Below are 18,551 nucleotides of genomic sequence, written 5' to 3' on the forward strand. Positions count from 1 at the left end.
GTCTGGTATTATGATGCCTCCTTCACTTCTCTTACTAAGAATTGCTTTGCTATTCTGGGTCTCAAATTTTTCCAAATGAATTTTATGATTGTTTTTCCTATTTCTGTGAAGAATGTAATTGGGATTATTTTTTAAGAGAGAGAGTGAGTTTTTTAAATATGTATTTATTTTTGTTTTTAGTTTTCGGCGGACACAACATCTTTGTATGTGGTGCTGAGGATCGAACCCGGGCCACACGCATGCCAGGCGAGCGCGCTACCGCTTGAGCCATATCCCCAGCCCCCTGTAATTGGGATTTTAATAGGAATTGCATATAATGCTTTTGGTAGCATGGCCATTTTGACAGTTTTAATTCTGTCTATCCAAGAGCGTGGGAGATCTTTCTATCTTCTAAGGTCTTCTTCAATTTCTTTCTTTAGTATTCGATAGTTTTCATTGTAGAGGGTTTTTTTTCACCTCTTTTGTTGAAATGATGCCTGAAATTTTTTTTTATTTTTTTTATTTATTTTTTTAGACTATTGTGAATGGGGTAGTTTTCCTAATTTCTCTTTTAGAGGATTCATCATTGATATATAGCAACACATTTGATTTATGGGTGTTAATTTTATGTCCTGTACTTTGCTGAAATAACGTTGGTTTCAGAAGTTTTCTGGTGGAATTTTTTGGATCTTCTATAAATATAGAATCATGTCACTGGCAAACAGTGGTAGTTTGAGTTCTTCTTTTTCTACTCATGTCCCTTTAATTTCCTTCTCCTGGCTAGAGTTTCCAAGATGATGAATAAAAGTGGTGAAAGGGGCATCCTTGTCTTATACCAGTTCTTGGAATGTTTTCAATTTTTTGCATTTAGAATAATGTTGGCCTTGGGTTTAGCATGGCTATTTTTCTCCCTTTTATCTTATAAGCAAGATGTGCCGCTCACACAACCCACTTTTTAAAAAAATATTTTGTTTAGTTGTAAATGGACACACAATACCCTATTATGTTTATTTATTTTTATGTGATGCTAAGAATTGAACCAGTGCCTCACATGTGCAAGGCAAGCGCTCTATCATTGAGCCACAATTCCAGCCCCACAACCCATTTTTTGATTGAAATGTCTGCCTCTCTCTACATGTAATTCAAGGAATCATAGCTCTCCCCTCAGCATCAATAACTGTTGGTTTAATGCAACAATTTCAGTTCTATTCCCCTTGCCAGTTTTTTGTTTATACCAGAGTATGTAATTAATTCTAATCACCTAGATTAGAAAATAGTTTTTGAGGGAGAGGGATTCCTGGGAAAAGATTTCTTTACTACTTTAAGAAAAAGGAAAGGGGCTGGGGTTGTGGCTCAGTGGTAGAGCACTTGCCCAGCACATGTGAGCCACTGGGTTCAATCCTCAGCACCACATAAAAAATAAGGCATTCTATCCAACTATAACTAAAAATATTTTTAAAAAGAAAGACAGACACAGGAAAGGATACCCATCCCTCTTCTTTCAATAAACACCAGTCAACTCTAACTTGCCACGTCTGAATGTGATACCTATTCTTCAGATGCTACACTGTGGCTGTCAAATAAGTTAACCCATGGCTAAACTGAGATGTGGTAGATGGTACAAGTGAAATGGGAATTAAACTTGGCTCTTGATGAGCCACAAAATTAGCTAAAGGCAACCCACCTATCTCCAAACTTCTTCATGTATGATAATACATTTTCTCCTTTTTTCTAACTAACCAAACCGATTTTGCTCAGTGGGTGAGAGGAGACAGTGTATCCAGCCTAAGGTAACAAATATAGATTAACCTAAGCTTAATCCTTACCTAACTGTAACAATCCTGTTAACCTTGTTTTCTAATATTCCTTGAAATTAGGAAAGATCAACCATCTTAGTTTGAGATAAAATCTACTAGCAGGTGGTATTTTGACTTTCCTGATATTACAAGTCCCACACTAAAATAGGAGCTGACTCTTTCCCCAGTTTTCTGCCTCAAATGTAGATAACAGCAGCCATTTTCTGGCCATGAGGGAAATGCCAAGAAAATTACAGAGATGGCAACCTCGACTCTACTCAATTACCTATCACCTATCTTTTTTTTTCCTGTCACCTATCTTAAATATAAATCCTTACTTATTTATGTCACTGTTAGTTGGGTAATCAATTACTGAACAATAAAATTCATTTCTAACATTTCTGATCAAGTCCAAATATATAAGTAAATAAATGCCTTAGGTATTTATCAGCTGACTCATTTTTCTATTCAAATACAAACAACTATGAATGGAAAACACTTAAATACATATCATAACATCTGATGCTCAAAACATCCTATTTCTATCTAGGATAAGTGTTATTATTTCTATTTTATCACAAGGAAATGAAGGTACAGATAAATTTACTTTCCTCAGACACAATTCAAGATAAAACCAGAGCTAAAGTCACAGTTTGTCAATGAATCTTGTAATCCTTCATAGTTTTCTCTAAGAAGTAACATTTTTTCTACATTGGTTCTAATTTTTTTTTCAAGAGCAAATTTTTTGTACATGTTATCATGTGAAACAACTATCAAGGTAATTTTCAGAAAGAAAATAGTATAAATTTTGTTCTTTATCAAAGAAATGTAACCCCCCCCACCCCAAGCTCTTTCTCTTGGTAGTAATGTTTGAACAAACCTAGGAGTGCTCTAAAATTGAGCTACACCCCCAGTCCTTATTTTTTATTTTGAGACAGGGCCTTGCTAAGTTATCCAGGCCAGCTTTCCAAGTAGCTGGGGATTACAGGTATGTACATGGCATCCATCTAGAAACGTGATTTTTTTTGCTTATACCTGATAACTAATTAGCAAGTTACTCCACCCAATAATTTTACTTTAGAATTAACTTGAATTGGGATGTGGAATGAGAATTTTATACCTTTTGCCAATATGTGAGCTAAGTAGATTTAAAACTCTTTATAACAAAGTGGAATTTATCTTAGAAGTGAGGCAGTAAATATTAATGATACTATTAATTTGACTCCTTCTCTTTACAACTATGATAGCTTTGGTTGATACCAACCAACAAGGCATATATAACAGATATTCAAATAAAGGCGTTGTATCAAAGTGGCTTTTGCAAGAGGGCTCTATATTCTGAGCATGGTAATAATAAGGTTACTCTTGGTATAAGAGCAAATGCAAAGAAGTGCAGATTTCATTTTGTGCTTTAAAACAAAAATATAAAAAGCTTTATGCTGTTAACAATGCTTCTTCTTGTGGGTAGATATTAATCCAAGTCCTTGAACAAACATTATGAAAGAGCAATCTGTGAAGTCAAAACCTTAAGAAAATAAAGATGTCAGTAAGTTCTATCTAAAATCTTTTTGTAAAGCAGTACTATCTCTTCAGTTTAAAATATTACCCTAATTAAAGCATTCAGAAAAAAGCTCTTGTGCAAATATAGTCTATTTAATCCTAAATCATCATAATAACTTCCTATTTGGGAATTCTAAGCTATGAGCACACAGAAGTAAAATTACAACACTGGTCATAAATAAAGTTTCAAGACTCTATGAAGAAATTTTAGTATTTAACATAGGCAAATGACATTTATATTTCTGAAGATTTTTAGTGACAATAAAATAATTTTTAATTATTATTTACATTTATTCCTTATTGTATTTTAAGGGAGATAAGACTTAATATTGTATATCATAATGCCTTATATGGACAAGAAAATAGGTTGAGAAAGGCTGAGATTTTAAAATATCTGGACAGCCTTCTATCATAATCAAGCTCAAAAAAATTATTTGCTGAATTTGTTCTTTGCCTTTTTACTTAAAAACTAGCTGATCAGAAAAAGACATGGGCTGAGAGAACAGATGAAAGAATTAAGTGCTTTTTAAGTCAGAAATAAAGATCAATTTACCTTGAACATGAGAAATGATGAACAGATAGGTTCCCAATAATCTGATGTAAATATATAGCCGAGTCATTGTTCAATCTTAATGTTTTCTGTTATACTGTCACCTTGAATAACCAGTCCTATTATTTTGCTAATGCAAATGCCTTTTCTCAATGAGATTTCTTGTAGAAGGCCACAACCACTTGACAATGACTCCACCTCTTATTGCTTTTTCCTCACTCCTGAAAGACAAAAAAATATTAACAGGGTAATGAATATAACTGAATTTTGAAAAGTTTTCAAAAACTAAGAGAGGAAAACAAATATCCAAACATACCTTTAAATGATAAAATACATTTTAAAAGGTCAACGTTATCCTTATTTTAAAAAACACAGGCACAGGGCTGGGGTTGTAGCTCAGCAGTAGAGCACTCACCTAGCATGTGTGAGACCCTGGGTTCAATCCTCAGAATCATATAAAAAAATAAACAAGTGAAATAAAATTTTTTAAAACTAAAAAATAATATAAAAAAACCCACAGACACACACACAAAAAACAAAGCACTATAATTCCATGCTTAAATTACTTAGCAACAGTTTGCAATTTCTCCTGACCACAGATCAGCCATATGTAAAACAAGAGAAATACATTAATTTCAAAAGGTGGAGCAGTGTCATACATCTGCAGTCCAGTCATTTGGGATGCTGAAGCAGGAGGACTACTTGAGTTCAAGAGTTTGAAGCATATCTGGACAATATAGCAAGATTACAGCTCTAAAGAAAATGAAAAAATCCTTAACAGTCTATTCTGGCTACTCCAAAGTAATTAAGTTATTTTATTACTACCAAGAAAATTCCTAAATATATTAAGAATAAAACAGAAAATGTTAAATTAAAAGTATAAGATATTCATTAATACTCATTCAAATCCTGTGGAAACAATAAAAAACACTTTGAATCTTTCTATTAATTTATTCCATATAGAAAAGAAAGACTTTCTAAAAATTACACATATTTAAATAAGCAGCATGCATCATTATGAAAGCAAATAAATCATTTTCCTAAAAAACAATGCAAATCTGACTTGATTAGGATAAAAGTGAGCTTTTACTAGGGAAAAGCTAAGATAACCTTTCTGGTTAAGGTCTGGCTATTATTATTATACACAGTGAACTCTTACAGACCTTAAAATAAAATAATTAAATAGATAATAAGGGGCTGGGGCTGAAGCTCAGTGGTAGAGTGCTTGCCTAGGGTTCGATCTTTAGCATAAAAGTATTATGAAAAAAATTTAAAAAAATAAGTAACAAGAAAAATGGCTAGTCTACATCATGATAAATACAATTCTAGTTTTGGAGCATTATATTGGTTCAGACAGTTTGAGCCCTATGTGCTACCACATTTAAAAGATGGCACTTTTCTCTCCCTCTCTTCTGTCACCATGCCAAAAAACTCTGGCCTCATTTTTGCCTCCCGCTCTTCCATACTTTCACTTACTTATTCATCCATTCACTTATTCACTAACATCTGCTACATACATAGTACAGACCAATGTAAGGTACTAGAAATACAAATATGAGAATGCCAGTTTCTGCTTCAAGGAGCTCATAGTCCTGGGCAGGACATTGATTGCTATGACTTGTTACATCTTTAAGTGTCACTGTGCCTTCATCAGTTTATTTAAAGCCAATATGTAGCCAACTCTGGTTCACTAGAGCTCGTAGAACATCCTACAGAGCAGTCTCTGAGAGTCTCATGTACTTGCCACACAGTCCCTTTTAGAGAAAAGGATCTGTGTGCAATTCGTTCCACATAAATGTCTCTGACTTTCCATACTGCTTTCCAGAGTGGTTGCACCAATTTGCAGTCCCACCAGCAATCTGAGAGTATATCCTCACCAACTTCTATTGTTGCTTGTATTCTTGATGAGTTCCATTCTGACTAGAGTGAGATGAAATCGTAATTCTGATTTTCATTTCTCTAATTGCTAGAGATGTTGAACATTTTTTCATATGCCCTGACATAATTTCAAATCTTGGATCTGCCTTAAGTAACTAACATAACCTCTCTAATGGGTTTCCTCATCTTTATAACTAAAATGATACTAGGACACAGTTATTTTAAGAATTGAATGAGATAATGGCTTATACATATTCACCACTACGTGTCAAAACCATTATAAATGCTTTGCTAATATCAACTTATAGAATTATCATGACTATCTTATAAGAAAGGTACAATTATTATTTTAACTTTACAGATGAAAAACAGTCAAGTAGATTTTGAGGAATTTACAAAGATCACACCGGCAGAATTAAAATTCAAGAGATCAGATTACTCATTCTACACATTGTTACCCTCTATTGGCACTGCTCTGTGGATATTTAATGTATGTAATGTAAAATATACATTATAAAGTATTTAAGATTATGTGGAACAGAGCAGGTAACTCAATAAAAGTTCCTTCCTCTCATACGTATTAGTGACATACTTGCCAACCTACTACAAGGATATACCTGTGCTATCCATGTCAATTCCATCTTTGAGACTAAAACACCTGTGATAACTTGTATGGAGAATAGCCATCAAATCTTAAGTTCAATACATCTGCACTTACAACTGCTGAGACATGAATGCAATCCTACCAAGCATCTGTAGAAACATACTGTTAAAGTCAATGAGAGTAATCACCTTATTTTATTCTATCTGATTAGCCTCAAAAGAAAAGAATGACAAAGGATACAGAAACTACTCATTTGAAATACAACTGAAAGAATCAAGAGTCTTTACAGAGTATAAAAGGAACAAAGTTTGCACACACCTTCATCAAGGCCACAAGGAACATGATAGAAGGGAGATTAGACTAATTAAATCATTGATTAGAGTACTTCCAATACTAATGTCCTTTGTAAACAGAGTTCTTGCCATTGAATATTTAGTTACACATGACAGTATAATGGATTTTGACACATCATACATAAATGGAATATAACTTCTCATTCTTCTGGTTGTACATGATGTAGAGTTACATACGTCATATAATCATATATGCTCGATTCATTCTACTATCATTCCTACCCCCATAGTCCCTTCCTTCCCTCCTTTCACTCCCCTCTGTTTAGTCCAAAATACCACTATTCTGCCCACCCCACATTGTGAATTAGCATCCTTATATCAGAGAAAACATTCAGCCTTTGGTTTTGGGGGATTGGCTTCTTTCACTTAGCATGATATTCTCCAGTTTCATCCATTTAGTGGCAAATGCCATAATTTCATTCTTCTTTAAGGCGAGTATATGCTATTGTGTATATAATATACACCAGAGTTTCTTTATCTATTCACCTGTTAAAAGGGCATCTAGGTTGGTTCTATAACTTAGCTACTGTAAATTGAGCAGCTATAAACATTGATGTGGCTGTGTTATTGTAGTATACTGATTTTAAGTCCTCTGGGTATAAACTAAGGAGTGGGATAACTGGGTCAATTGGTGGTTTCATTCTGAGGAATCTCCATACTGCTCTCCAGAGTGGTTGCACCAATTTACAGTCCCACCAGCAATGTGTGAGTATATCATCACCAACATTTATTGTTTCCATTCTGAATAGAGTGAAATGAAATCTTAGTTCTGATTTTCATTTCTCTAATTGTTAGAGATGTTGAACATTTTTTCATATATTTGTTGATTAATTCTGTGAAGTGTCTATTCAGTTCCTTAGCCTACTTATTGATTGGGTCATTTGGGGGTTTTGTTGGTGTTAAGTTTTTTGAGTTTTTTATATATCCTGGAGATTAATACCTTATCTGAGGTGCATGTGGTAAAGATTTTTCTCCCATTCACTACTGTCATTGAATATTAATTTACTCCCTATTTATTAAGTCCCTGTTTTATGCAAGATTCTATATTAAATATCAAGAATATAGTGATGACAGCAAAACTGAGAAGTCTGCATAAATTTCATAGTCATTAAGCAAGTAAATAAAGACATTCTGAATAGAACAAGAAAACACAAACAAAATGTACTCATAATTTTGGGTAAGTGCAAAAAAAACCTGTCAATCCTAGAGGGTCCTGGTCTAGTCTTAATGAAAGGGCCAGTGGAAGCAATGCTAAGAAATAACATTTAAGTTGCCATCTGAAGAATGAAAAGTTAGCCAAGTAAAGAACTGGAAATAAGCAGATTCTAGGCACAGAGAACAGCCTGTGGAGGAAAGATCTTGGGACAAAGAAAAGCAAAGAGAAAACAATTTTCCTGAAAGATTGAGAAAAAGGTACAGTGTAGTAAGAGATGAAGTGGAAGAAACAGAAAAGACAAGGACAGGTCAAGAGCCTAATGAAAGGTTTGAGATTTGAACATAAGTGGGACAGGAGACAATCATCTGATTTCTATATAATGAAATAAAGAGGGTACAAGTCAATGAAAAAGATCAGTAAGAATACTGTAGAAATTTGAGAGAGTAACAATAGTGGTTAGGATTAGGGTAGTAGTAGTACAGAAGATGAACTCACAAAAACTTCAAAAACGGACTTGATAGTGCTTGGTAATGGATTAGATGTGGGGGTCAAGAAGAGTAAGGGGTCAAGAATATCTCCACATTTCTGGCATGAGTAATTACTGAAATGAGAATAAATGGATTCTGAAAGGAATGAAGCAAAGAAATCAAGGGCTCAGATGTAGACATCAGCAATTACCCAAAGGCAATGTCTAATGGGCGTTTGGTTATGAAGTTTAAAGGGGGCTGAAGATACGAATTCATTATCTTAATAACATAGAGAGAGATATTCAAACCTAAGGCTCTGGATTAGATGGCTTCTAAGAGAAGGCCCAAAACTTCATTCATTTTAAAATTCCATTAATAAAGGCTTTAATATCACATATTTATTTTTTTTATTTTTAATTTATTTTTTTGTGTGTGTGATGCTGGGGATTGAACCCAGGGCCTTGTGCATGCAAAGCAAGCACTCTACCAACTGAGCTATATTCCCAGCCTTAATATCACATATATTTATGACAACATTTACTGATTAAAAATAAATTTGTGGTTGTGAACCATCATGTACAAAAGTAATGTAGTATATATTACAACCGCTACAATATAAACTACCATTTGAGTGACACTTAAAATATATATATGTCAAAAAGAATATTGTGAACCTGCTATGACTAGTGCATATCTGTAATCCTCACACTGAAGAGGCTGAAGCAGGAAGATCCCAAGTTTGAGGCCAGCCTCAGCAATTTAGCAAGACCCTGTCTCAAAATAAAAAATAAAAATGGCTAGGGATATAGCTCAGTGGTAGTTAAAGCTCCCCTGGGTTCAACTCCAATACTCATTTAAAAAAAAAAGGAAAAAAAGAAAGAAAGAAAGAATATAGTGGTGGTGAGCTATAATATGTCCATAAATGTTTTGACTCGCCCTTCAAAAAGGTAGAGCCTAATTTTCTCCCTTGAATATAGATTAGACTTAGTAACTTGCTTCTAACAAATAAAATAAGATGGAAACAACACAGTAAGGTCATAAAGGAGCACTTCAGTTTCTGTCTTGCTCTCTTCACTCACTTGAGAGAAGCCAGCTGCCATGCCATAAGGACACTCAAGCAAGTCATATAGGGAGATTCATGTGATAAATGAGGTCTCCCACCAACAGCCATGGGATCCTCCAGCACCAGGGGAGTTTTCAGGTGACTAAGCTTTACTGATACCTATCCTACAATTTCATGATGATCCTAAGCTACTGCAACCCTGCCTCTGGTGGGTTCTTTATTTTCTACCCACTATGCTTTATTGGTTCATTACCTCTGATACATTCTTGATGTTCAAAAAACATATATGATAATATATATTGGTTGCTTTAAGCTGCTGTTTGGGGGGTAATGTGTTTGACATCATAAGGCAATATAAGCATTATGAAAAATTTGCCAAAATAATATAAGCCCAATCACTATAACTTATTGCAGAGTCAACTATGACAAAAGTCTGAAAAGGAAAATCAGAGTAGGGATAATAAAACAAGTATAAGCAAGTCAAAATATCCAGAACTAAATGGACTAATGTGGATAGTGTAACTGATTTCTTTCAAGAAATTGATAACCAAAAACCCAAAAGCATGAGTTTTGTTTTTTGTTTGTTTGTTTTGGTAGCAGGAGATGCTTACCATGGAGCCAGACCTCCAGCCCTTTTTATTTTTTATTTTGAGACAGGGTCTCACACTAAGTTGCTTAGGCCAAAAAGTAATTCCATTTTGAAAATTCACCCAGGCATGAATTTCCCATTAGGCCCTTCCCCAAGAGTTCCTAACTATAGAAACCACAACAAAGATGTCAAATAACAATGACAGGACCCGACTGGTTATTTGGAGGATGGTGGGGGTGGGGATGGCAGTACTGGGGATTGAACTCAGGGGCACTGGATTACTAAAACATATCCCCAGCCCTATTTTGTATTTTATTTAAAGACAGGAGTTTGAGAATTGCTTAGCGCCTTGCTTTTGCTGAGGCTGGCTTTGAACTTGCGATCCTTCTGCCCCAGCCTCCAGAGCCACTGGAATTACAGGCGTGTGCCATGCTCCCAGCAGATGGGTTATTTTTTAACTACTCCATTGTACATGACTGTACAGTTAAGAAGTTTTTACAGCAGCCTGCTGCGCCTTGCAGAAGGGCAATCTGGTAGATATTCTCTGTCAATAAACCTCTGCTTCAACTTAGAGCTGTGTCCCTCATGGATATTTACATCATCTACCCTAACACTTACGGCCTTGCTAAATTGCTGAGGCTGGCTTTGAACTTGGGATCCTCCTGCCTCAGCCTCCTGAGCCTCTGGGATTATAGGCATGCATTACCACACTTAAAAGCATGCTCTTTAAAATGATCTCAATAAGTCTTATTCTGGGGGAAAAATCTGCCCCTAGGTTCTATATTATATATACACAGTGCTATATTTGCACCGTCAAACTATGGATTCCATTAAAATGACATCAGTTTTATGATCTAGGTAAAGGTACTTTTTATACAATATCTTGGGGAATAATTTTAAGAGAGTAAATATGATGTCAGTCTGCTTGGTTTCAAGTATCAGCTCTAGTATTTACTTGCTATGTTACTTTGGAGAAGTTACTTAAGCTATATAGTTTTGAGTTTCTTCAACCACAAAATGGAAATAATATTACTAACCTAGATGAGTTAGTGCATTATATCTCAGTATTAAACATTCAAGGGCTGGTGTTGTGGCTCAATAGTAGAGTGCTTGCCTAGCATGTGTGAGGCACTGGGTTCGATTCTCTGCACCATATATCAAATCAATAAAATAAAGGTCCATCAGCAATGAAAAAATATTTTTAAAAATTCAGTAAATAATAAATATCAGTTGTTATTATTATGATTACCATTCATGTTATAAATACTGAGGACTCCCCCCCTTTTTAAATATTTTTTAGTTGTAGATAAAATAAATAAAAATACTGTGTATTTATGTGGTACTGAGGATAGAACCCAGGGCCTCACACATGTGAGGCAGGCACTTTACCAATGAGCTACAGCCCCAGCTCCAGGAATTCCCCTTTATTTGTCTCATTATATTAATCATCTTTTATCATAACATAGCAAAATATTAACCTAATATTTCAACCATTCTTTAAATTAAGTATTTGATAATTCTAACACTTAATGTTTTTAAATTCCTAGAATAATTAGTCAGAATTTTTATACTAACCTAAAAATAGCTGATCTTGATATGTCAAGAAGAAGGAGATGTGGACATTTAAAATGCTGCATAATCAATACTGTAAAATGATGTTAGCATTTAGAAACTATTAAATGGTTAAACCTAATAGGCATCTAAATAAATTTACTTCACTCTAAGCAGAGACTAGAGCAATTTCTTCTTTAGGAAAATAATATGAAGACAAAATTACAATAAAATATAAATAATATAAATAATTTCTCTGTAAATAAAAAGTTAGGGCTGAGTATAGCTCAGTAGTATAGTGCTTGCTTAGTGTGGTTTAGGTGCTGGGTTCAAACCCTAAAAAATATTTAAAAGAAAGAAAAAAGGATACTTTTTAAAAAAGCTTAACAAACACAGCAAGAAGGCTAAATAGTTTGATCAGAACTAGAGAGAAAAGAAAACCCAAAACAAAACAGAAAAAGGCTGACGTCAGCCGTCAGCTTAAAAAAAAAAAAAAACCAGACTAAAGTCATTCTTTCCTCTTCCCGTTAAGCCCCCAACCCCTAATTTTTACTTTCTGGTAGAAAGGTTTGGGAATTTCCAACAAGCTGGCCAGCTGCCAATTCCATAAAGCAGCAAGGAGAAAACTCCCCTTTCCAGGGGTCCCTCCCCCAGGCAGCTCCAGGCGCCGGGTCTGACAAGCTTTCTGAGAAGGACTAGGCTCACTGCAGACATTCTGGCTCCACAGCCATTGTTCGCATGGCTGCTCAGCTCCTTATCCAGAGCCTGGATTAGCATAAGAATATCGTCTTTTTCCCCTTACAAACAACTCATCCATTCCTTCTCCACTTTCTAACCTCCTCCTCATCAATCCGTACCCTAATACACACATGTACCCCTGAAGAAAAATGTGATTATTTCTATATCAATGTAAAAAGCAATCTCACCCAATTCTGAACATAAACCCTGAAGAAAATACCTTACTTGCTCAAAGAGTTGTAGGAGTGTATCTGTGGCAATAGGCAGGAATCTTACAAACAAGCCTGCTTTGGAGTCCATGGTATGACATCTGGCTGGGGGTGAGGCATTCATAAACAGGTCTTTCAGAAAGTCTGACAATACAGCAAAGAGAATCAACCACATAACTAAATTCTGACCAAAAATAGGGATGAGGAAGTTCTACTTCATAAAGTGACTTTTACTTGCAAGTCTCCTTTACCTCAAGATGCCAATTCCATTACCACCTGAAATTACTTTCTCACTGGACTTCACCTCTCCTGATGCTCAATTACTCATGTAAAATGAACAACCTCTATCTATAACCTTTGTTTTTCTGCTTAATTGTCCCCTCCTCACTCAAAAGCCTCTTTTTTCCCCGTGCCAAGATATTATTCCCCAATACAAGAATAAACCCTTTCAGGATCAGAGAGGCAAGACAAACTAGTGGGACATTAGACAGTTGACACATTTATGTCTTATAATCCTCACCAAGGGCTTCAATATTAGATATACAAGGAATGCTTCTTGATTATTAAACATTTTTTAAAATAGGAACTAATGTATTTCCAAAACAGCATTCAATTTTGTACTGCAAAACCCCTAGTTTCTCCAAACCCAGTTTGTTTAACTATATTAAACATTTAAAACAAACAAAAAAACCTAACAAATAATTAGAACTAGACTATGCTACATACTAATCTGACACATTTGTACTCAGGAAGAATTCTTATTGCATGACAACTTTTTTATGGTGGGGGGTATTGGGGAATAGACTCAGGAGCACTAGGTCACTGAGCCACATCCCCAATCCTATTTTTTATTTAGAGACAGGGTCTCACTGAGTTTCTTAGCACCTGGCTTTTGCTGAGGCTGGCTTTGAAATCCTCTTGCCTCAGCCTCCTGAGCCATTGGGATTACAGGCACCCAATGTATGCCAGCTGTTAATGTAAAAGGTCTGGGTATTATTTTCTCTCTCTTCTGCAGTAAGGACCAATAATTTAAAAACAAGTGAAGTATATCAGTAGTTGCACAAAGTCCTGGATGGAAAGAAGGTTTGGTCACTCCTCTAGGTGCATTATCGGCAATGGTAAACAATACTATCTGTGTTTCTGTACAATATCTGAATGGAAATGAAGTTAGTACAATATGGCAGTGAAGAGTCCAGGGTCTGATATAGGACAAACGTAGGTCTTTTGTGTGGATTAAATGAGAGAAACTCATGTTGAGTATTTAATGGTAACTGCTTAATTATATTAGCACATCAAATTAATTTTGCATGTATTTTCCTTTTATATGACTCTTATATAAGTTAATAAAATCACTCCTACTTTTATTTTAAAAAGATAGGCTCCAGAGATAAATGGCCTGGTGAATTTCACTGTAACCAGTCACCAGAAGTTCAAACTAACTAACACTAGGTCTTCTAATCCTAAGTACAGTGTATGGGGTGACTAGGGTTCTAGCTCAGTGGTAGAGCACTTGCCTAGCAGTGTGAAGTACCGGATTCGATCCTCAGCACTACATTAAAAATAAGTAAATAAAATAAAGGTATAAAAAACGTTTGAAATTTTAAAGTACAGTATTTGGACTAGTTTACTATGAGTAGGTGCATCAAAAGGGAGACAGGGAGTTATTTTTTATTGAGCCATGCAATATTTTATTTCATCTTTATAAACTAAGGAAAAAGTGAAGCTCTGCAAAATTAAGAAACTTGTCCTAGTTCACAACCAGTAAATGGCAGGTTTGTTGCTGACAAAGCCCAAATTTTACTGCACACTGTAGCACACTAAAAAAAATTTTTTTAAGAGAGAGAGAGAGAGAGAGAGAGAATTTTAATATTTTTATTTTTTTTTAGCTTTCGGCGGACACAACATTTTTGTTTGTATGTGGTGCTGAGGATCGAACCCGGGCCGCACGCATGCCAGGCGAGCGCGCCACCGCTTGAGCCACATCCCCAGCCCCACACTAAAAAACTTGAAGGAAAACAGTGAGATAAAAAAAATAGAAGGACTGTGTCCATTATTATACTACTGCTTTTCAGTTAACAACAACAATTCCCACCTCTTCTTGTATTTGTATGCTTGGCTTTGTGATGCTGAGTTGAAATAATGCTAACAATGTGTCTCTGTAACTGGCTCCCTGACAGGTTATGCCAACTGAAGAACTAGAGAAAGCTGAAGGAGGTAAGGAGGACTCCTTTCTTTCTGATTTGGGTTATTGTTCCCATTAGTCACCTAACCAATACCCTTCTCAACAGAAGGCAGTGGTTGGGTGAGTTGCCAGCTTCCTTCCACACTCCCAAACTGAGCCACACACAGCATTCCTTTAGACCCAAAGGTTCCTACTTCTCAAGGTCTAAGTTCCAGCTCCACAACACCCTGCTCTGAGCTCCTTAATACCAGCTCTGGTGGATCCAGAGCTCCCTCTACAGAAGGCTGGGTCACAGGTGGACGGGAAACACACTCTTGGCCAGCTTCGGGGATCTAAAACCTAAACCTCTTGGGGTGAATGTTAGCTACTTCCCACCATTACTATTTCTGTTCAATCCCAGTGTTCCCTTAGCTTTTCTAATTCTCTAAATCCCATGTAATACACTCCCTGTATCAAATTCTGTTGTTAAACTAATCATTGTGGCTTCAGCTTTCCTGACTGGACCTTGACTGGCACAAATAATTTCAGATACTAGATCTGGTAGAGTAAGACTGAAACAAACACACACACACACACCATGAACATACTTTCATACAGACTTGTTTCACCAAAGAGAAACAATAATAGTCTATCTCCTTACAAAGTGAGTTTAATGTATATTCAAAGTGTTTATCAAAAGTATTTTGACTTTAGGAATTCTTCCAGACATTTCATTTTTTCTCACCTCAAATAAGTTTAACCTATTCAAGTTAAACTGCAAGAAACTTGTTCAAGATTGGTTGGACTTTCTAAACTATGTGAACCAGGTCAAAATGGAAAGAGTACCAAAATTTGCCTATTAAAACAGATTTCACTTTTTATTAAGTAACACTACATTTAATTGAAGGATCAAATTGTCTTTGTAGTTAAAAAAAATTAAATGTTAACTCAATTTTTAAGGGAAATATATCTAATTTCTAGAACTACGAATAAAAATCAATGCAGAACATTCAAAATAACAAAAAACAAACCCATATTTCACTCAGGAAAGCAAATCAAAGTATATCAGTATTTATGCCCTCAACTTGAAGGAACAAGTTGGTACCACCTCCTAAGAGGATCTAGAAATATACAAATAGGTCTTGTTGGGATAATGTCTAGGATATGACAGGACATAGACTGACCAGTGACCAAGGTGGAAAATGTAATGCAGGGATAACCACTCAAAACAAAGAACTGTCTCAAACTAACATCAACAGTGCTCTCCTTGTTGAAATATACTAATTATTGACTGGTATAAAGCAACTATCATTATTTCACAATTTCCTAAAGGTTCCTTTGCAGTTCCAGATGTTCAAGTGGCAATAGTTTCAGCCTCTAAGAAAAGTTATTTTTATAAAACTAATGTCTATACACAATTTTATTTTTCTTTTGTTCTTACCTGACCACTTTAAAAAGGAATTGTTCTTTTTGTGTTAACCAGTGCTTGTAGAATGAAAAAGTGATTTTTAAAAATCAATAAATCTCTTTCTACTTTTTTCTATGACTTTTTAAAAATTCAGAGTACATCCTTCCCCTAAGCTCCAAGAATAGAGGCTCTGTTCTAGGCTAAGCCAATACACATATTCTGCCTTCCATGCCACAAGGAAAAGTTCAGGGTTGAACTGGTCTAATACAGTCTCAGGACTCTGGCTGGGGGTGCAGGGACAAAGTCACTCTTTCATATTGAATATGAATAAGGAAACAGCAGTCTCAGAAGCTGCTGGCAACTAGGTTGGGACCAGAAGGGAAATCAGAAGGCAGTGCCAGGAAATTGAAAAAAACTACATCTTTGGAGACATGGATGAGCTGCTCAAGCAGTCTCATGGTAAAGTCTGAATTACTTAGGGACTTTTTAGCTAAGAGCCATTTTTTAGGTCTTAGAGGCAGTTTTTCTGTGACAATCAAAAACATACAACTGATATGAAAAATAAAGGGAAAGGCACACTTCAGTGTTCTATCTTTGATTAGCATAAAATTAACAATTCTGACCAAAGTAAAAAAAAAATTGATGACATATGTTATAAGAAAGAACAAATTATTTTAAAGATGACTCAAACAGTATAAAAAGCGACTTAAACTAGCACATGCCTATAATCCAAGTAATTTAGGAGGCCAAGGCACAAGTATTCTAAGTTCGAGGCCAGCCTGGTGAGACCCTGTCTCAAAATAAAAAGTAGAAAGGGCTGGGTATGTTGCACAGTTACAGAACACCCCTGAATTTAATTCCCAGTACCAAAATAAAAAAACAAACAAACAAAAAAGTGACTTAACAATGTTATCAGCAGCTATATAAATGTTACTCCTGATATTTCCCATCTCAGTCCTCAAATTTGCTAGACTCTTGGTCTTTCCCATCTGAGCTAATAGCTTCTTTACTTTTCTTATTCCTTAGGGCTAAATTCCCAATCATTCTTGACCACTGCTTCACATTGCTGTATAACCATATTCTATCTCTCATCAAATCCATTGGGTCTGCCTTCAAAAAACACCCAGAACCCACAAGCTTCTCATTACCTCCACTGCTATCGGTGGTCCAAGACTCTAAGATTCTCTGCCTTGATTATTAAATCAGCCTCCTAACCGGTTTCCCTGCATCTACCCTTGTCCTACCATACATTCCCAACCACACAGAGCAATTCTTTAAAAAAAAAGCACAATAAAATCACATCACACCTCTGTTCAAAACCCTCCAAAAGTGTCTGACTCACTCTAAGTAAAAATAAAGTCTACAAAAGTCCACATGACTCTACTTGCTCTATTCAACTGCAGTGGCCCACTCAATTCTTAAAGAAGGTCTACATAACTCCACTTCAGGACTAGTATATTTGCAGGGCCCTCTGCCTTTAACACTCCTTCCAGGACATCTGAAATAATCTGCTGCCTTCTCTCAGTTCTGAGTTTACTCAATCAAAATCTCTTTATGATTTACATTGTTTCCACTCACCCTATTTAATCTACAAGGGCATCCTCTTCACTGGCACTCCTGTCCTCCCTCCTTGAAATTTTTTTTTTCTCTTTAGCATTTGGCTGTAATCTGTTATATCATTTACTCTTTGTTTATTGCCTGCCACCTGCACCAGAATGGAGGATTCAGAAGGACAGGGTTGTCTGTTTTATTCACTCTGGATCTGTAATACCTAGAACAGTGCTTGGCATACAATTGGTACGAAGTAAATATTTGCTTAGGGAATGACTTTAACAGGGCAGCAGGAATTAAAATGCTATACCCATTCCTTTTATTTTATATACAAACCAGATTTTTTACTAAAAGAGAGGGCAAAGGATAAACTCTCATTTTCTTATCTTAACACAACTGAGACGATACAAAAACCATACCACTTCCTTTTGCTCACTTCCAGTCCTAACTTGTGACAAAGGCCAGTGAGGAAAAATCTTGTACTGTTTTCATACATAGTCTCAGATTTGAAATATAAATTAAAAGGTCTTAAGAAAGGCTTGTAAATGTAAACATAATTTCCCCAAATCTACAATACTGCCTAAGGCAAACAATGTCTTAAGTCTTTTTACAGTACAACAGTTATACTAAGATAAATAATTATGGTAATAATCATGGGCAAAAAGAAAATATAGCCCTTTTTTGGTACAAACCATGTGGTCTGACAAAGGGAACGTCAAAGCACTATTTAAATTCAACTGTAACGTTTCAGTAAATAGATATAAGGAAAGGTCCAAAGGTAATATGTATATGTAAACTGTAAATTTCCAACAGTCCTGAATAAGAGCACAGGGTGTTAAAATTATATCTTTAACAATTCTTTCCTGACAGACATGATCCACAAAACTACAGGAAACCTCACAAATATTCAGCTAAAAAAGATTACAAATTCCTGCTGT

General features: G+C 35.5%; 1 protein-coding gene across 2 annotated transcripts in view; it reads right to left on the reverse strand.

The window, feature by feature from the left end:
* Nucleotides 1-18,551, reverse strand: part of Bmpr1a (bone morphogenetic protein receptor type 1A) — a 127,135-nt gene that overhangs the window by 34,156 nt on the left and 74,428 nt on the right. For both annotated transcript variants that reach the window (XM_078038770.1, XM_078038764.1), the window contains one exon: nucleotides 3,889-4,106. In XM_078038770.1, the coding sequence (XP_077894896.1) occupies nucleotides 3,889-3,955 (67 nt within the window). In that variant the 5' untranslated portion in view covers nucleotides 3,956-4,106. The remainder of the gene's footprint in view (nucleotides 1-3,888; nucleotides 4,107-18,551) is intronic.

Source organism: Ictidomys tridecemlineatus, chromosome 1 (genome assembly GCF_052094955.1).
Source record: "Ictidomys tridecemlineatus isolate mIctTri1 chromosome 1, mIctTri1.hap1, whole genome shotgun sequence".
Classification (NCBI taxonomy): domain Eukaryota; kingdom Metazoa; phylum Chordata; class Mammalia; order Rodentia; family Sciuridae; genus Ictidomys; species Ictidomys tridecemlineatus.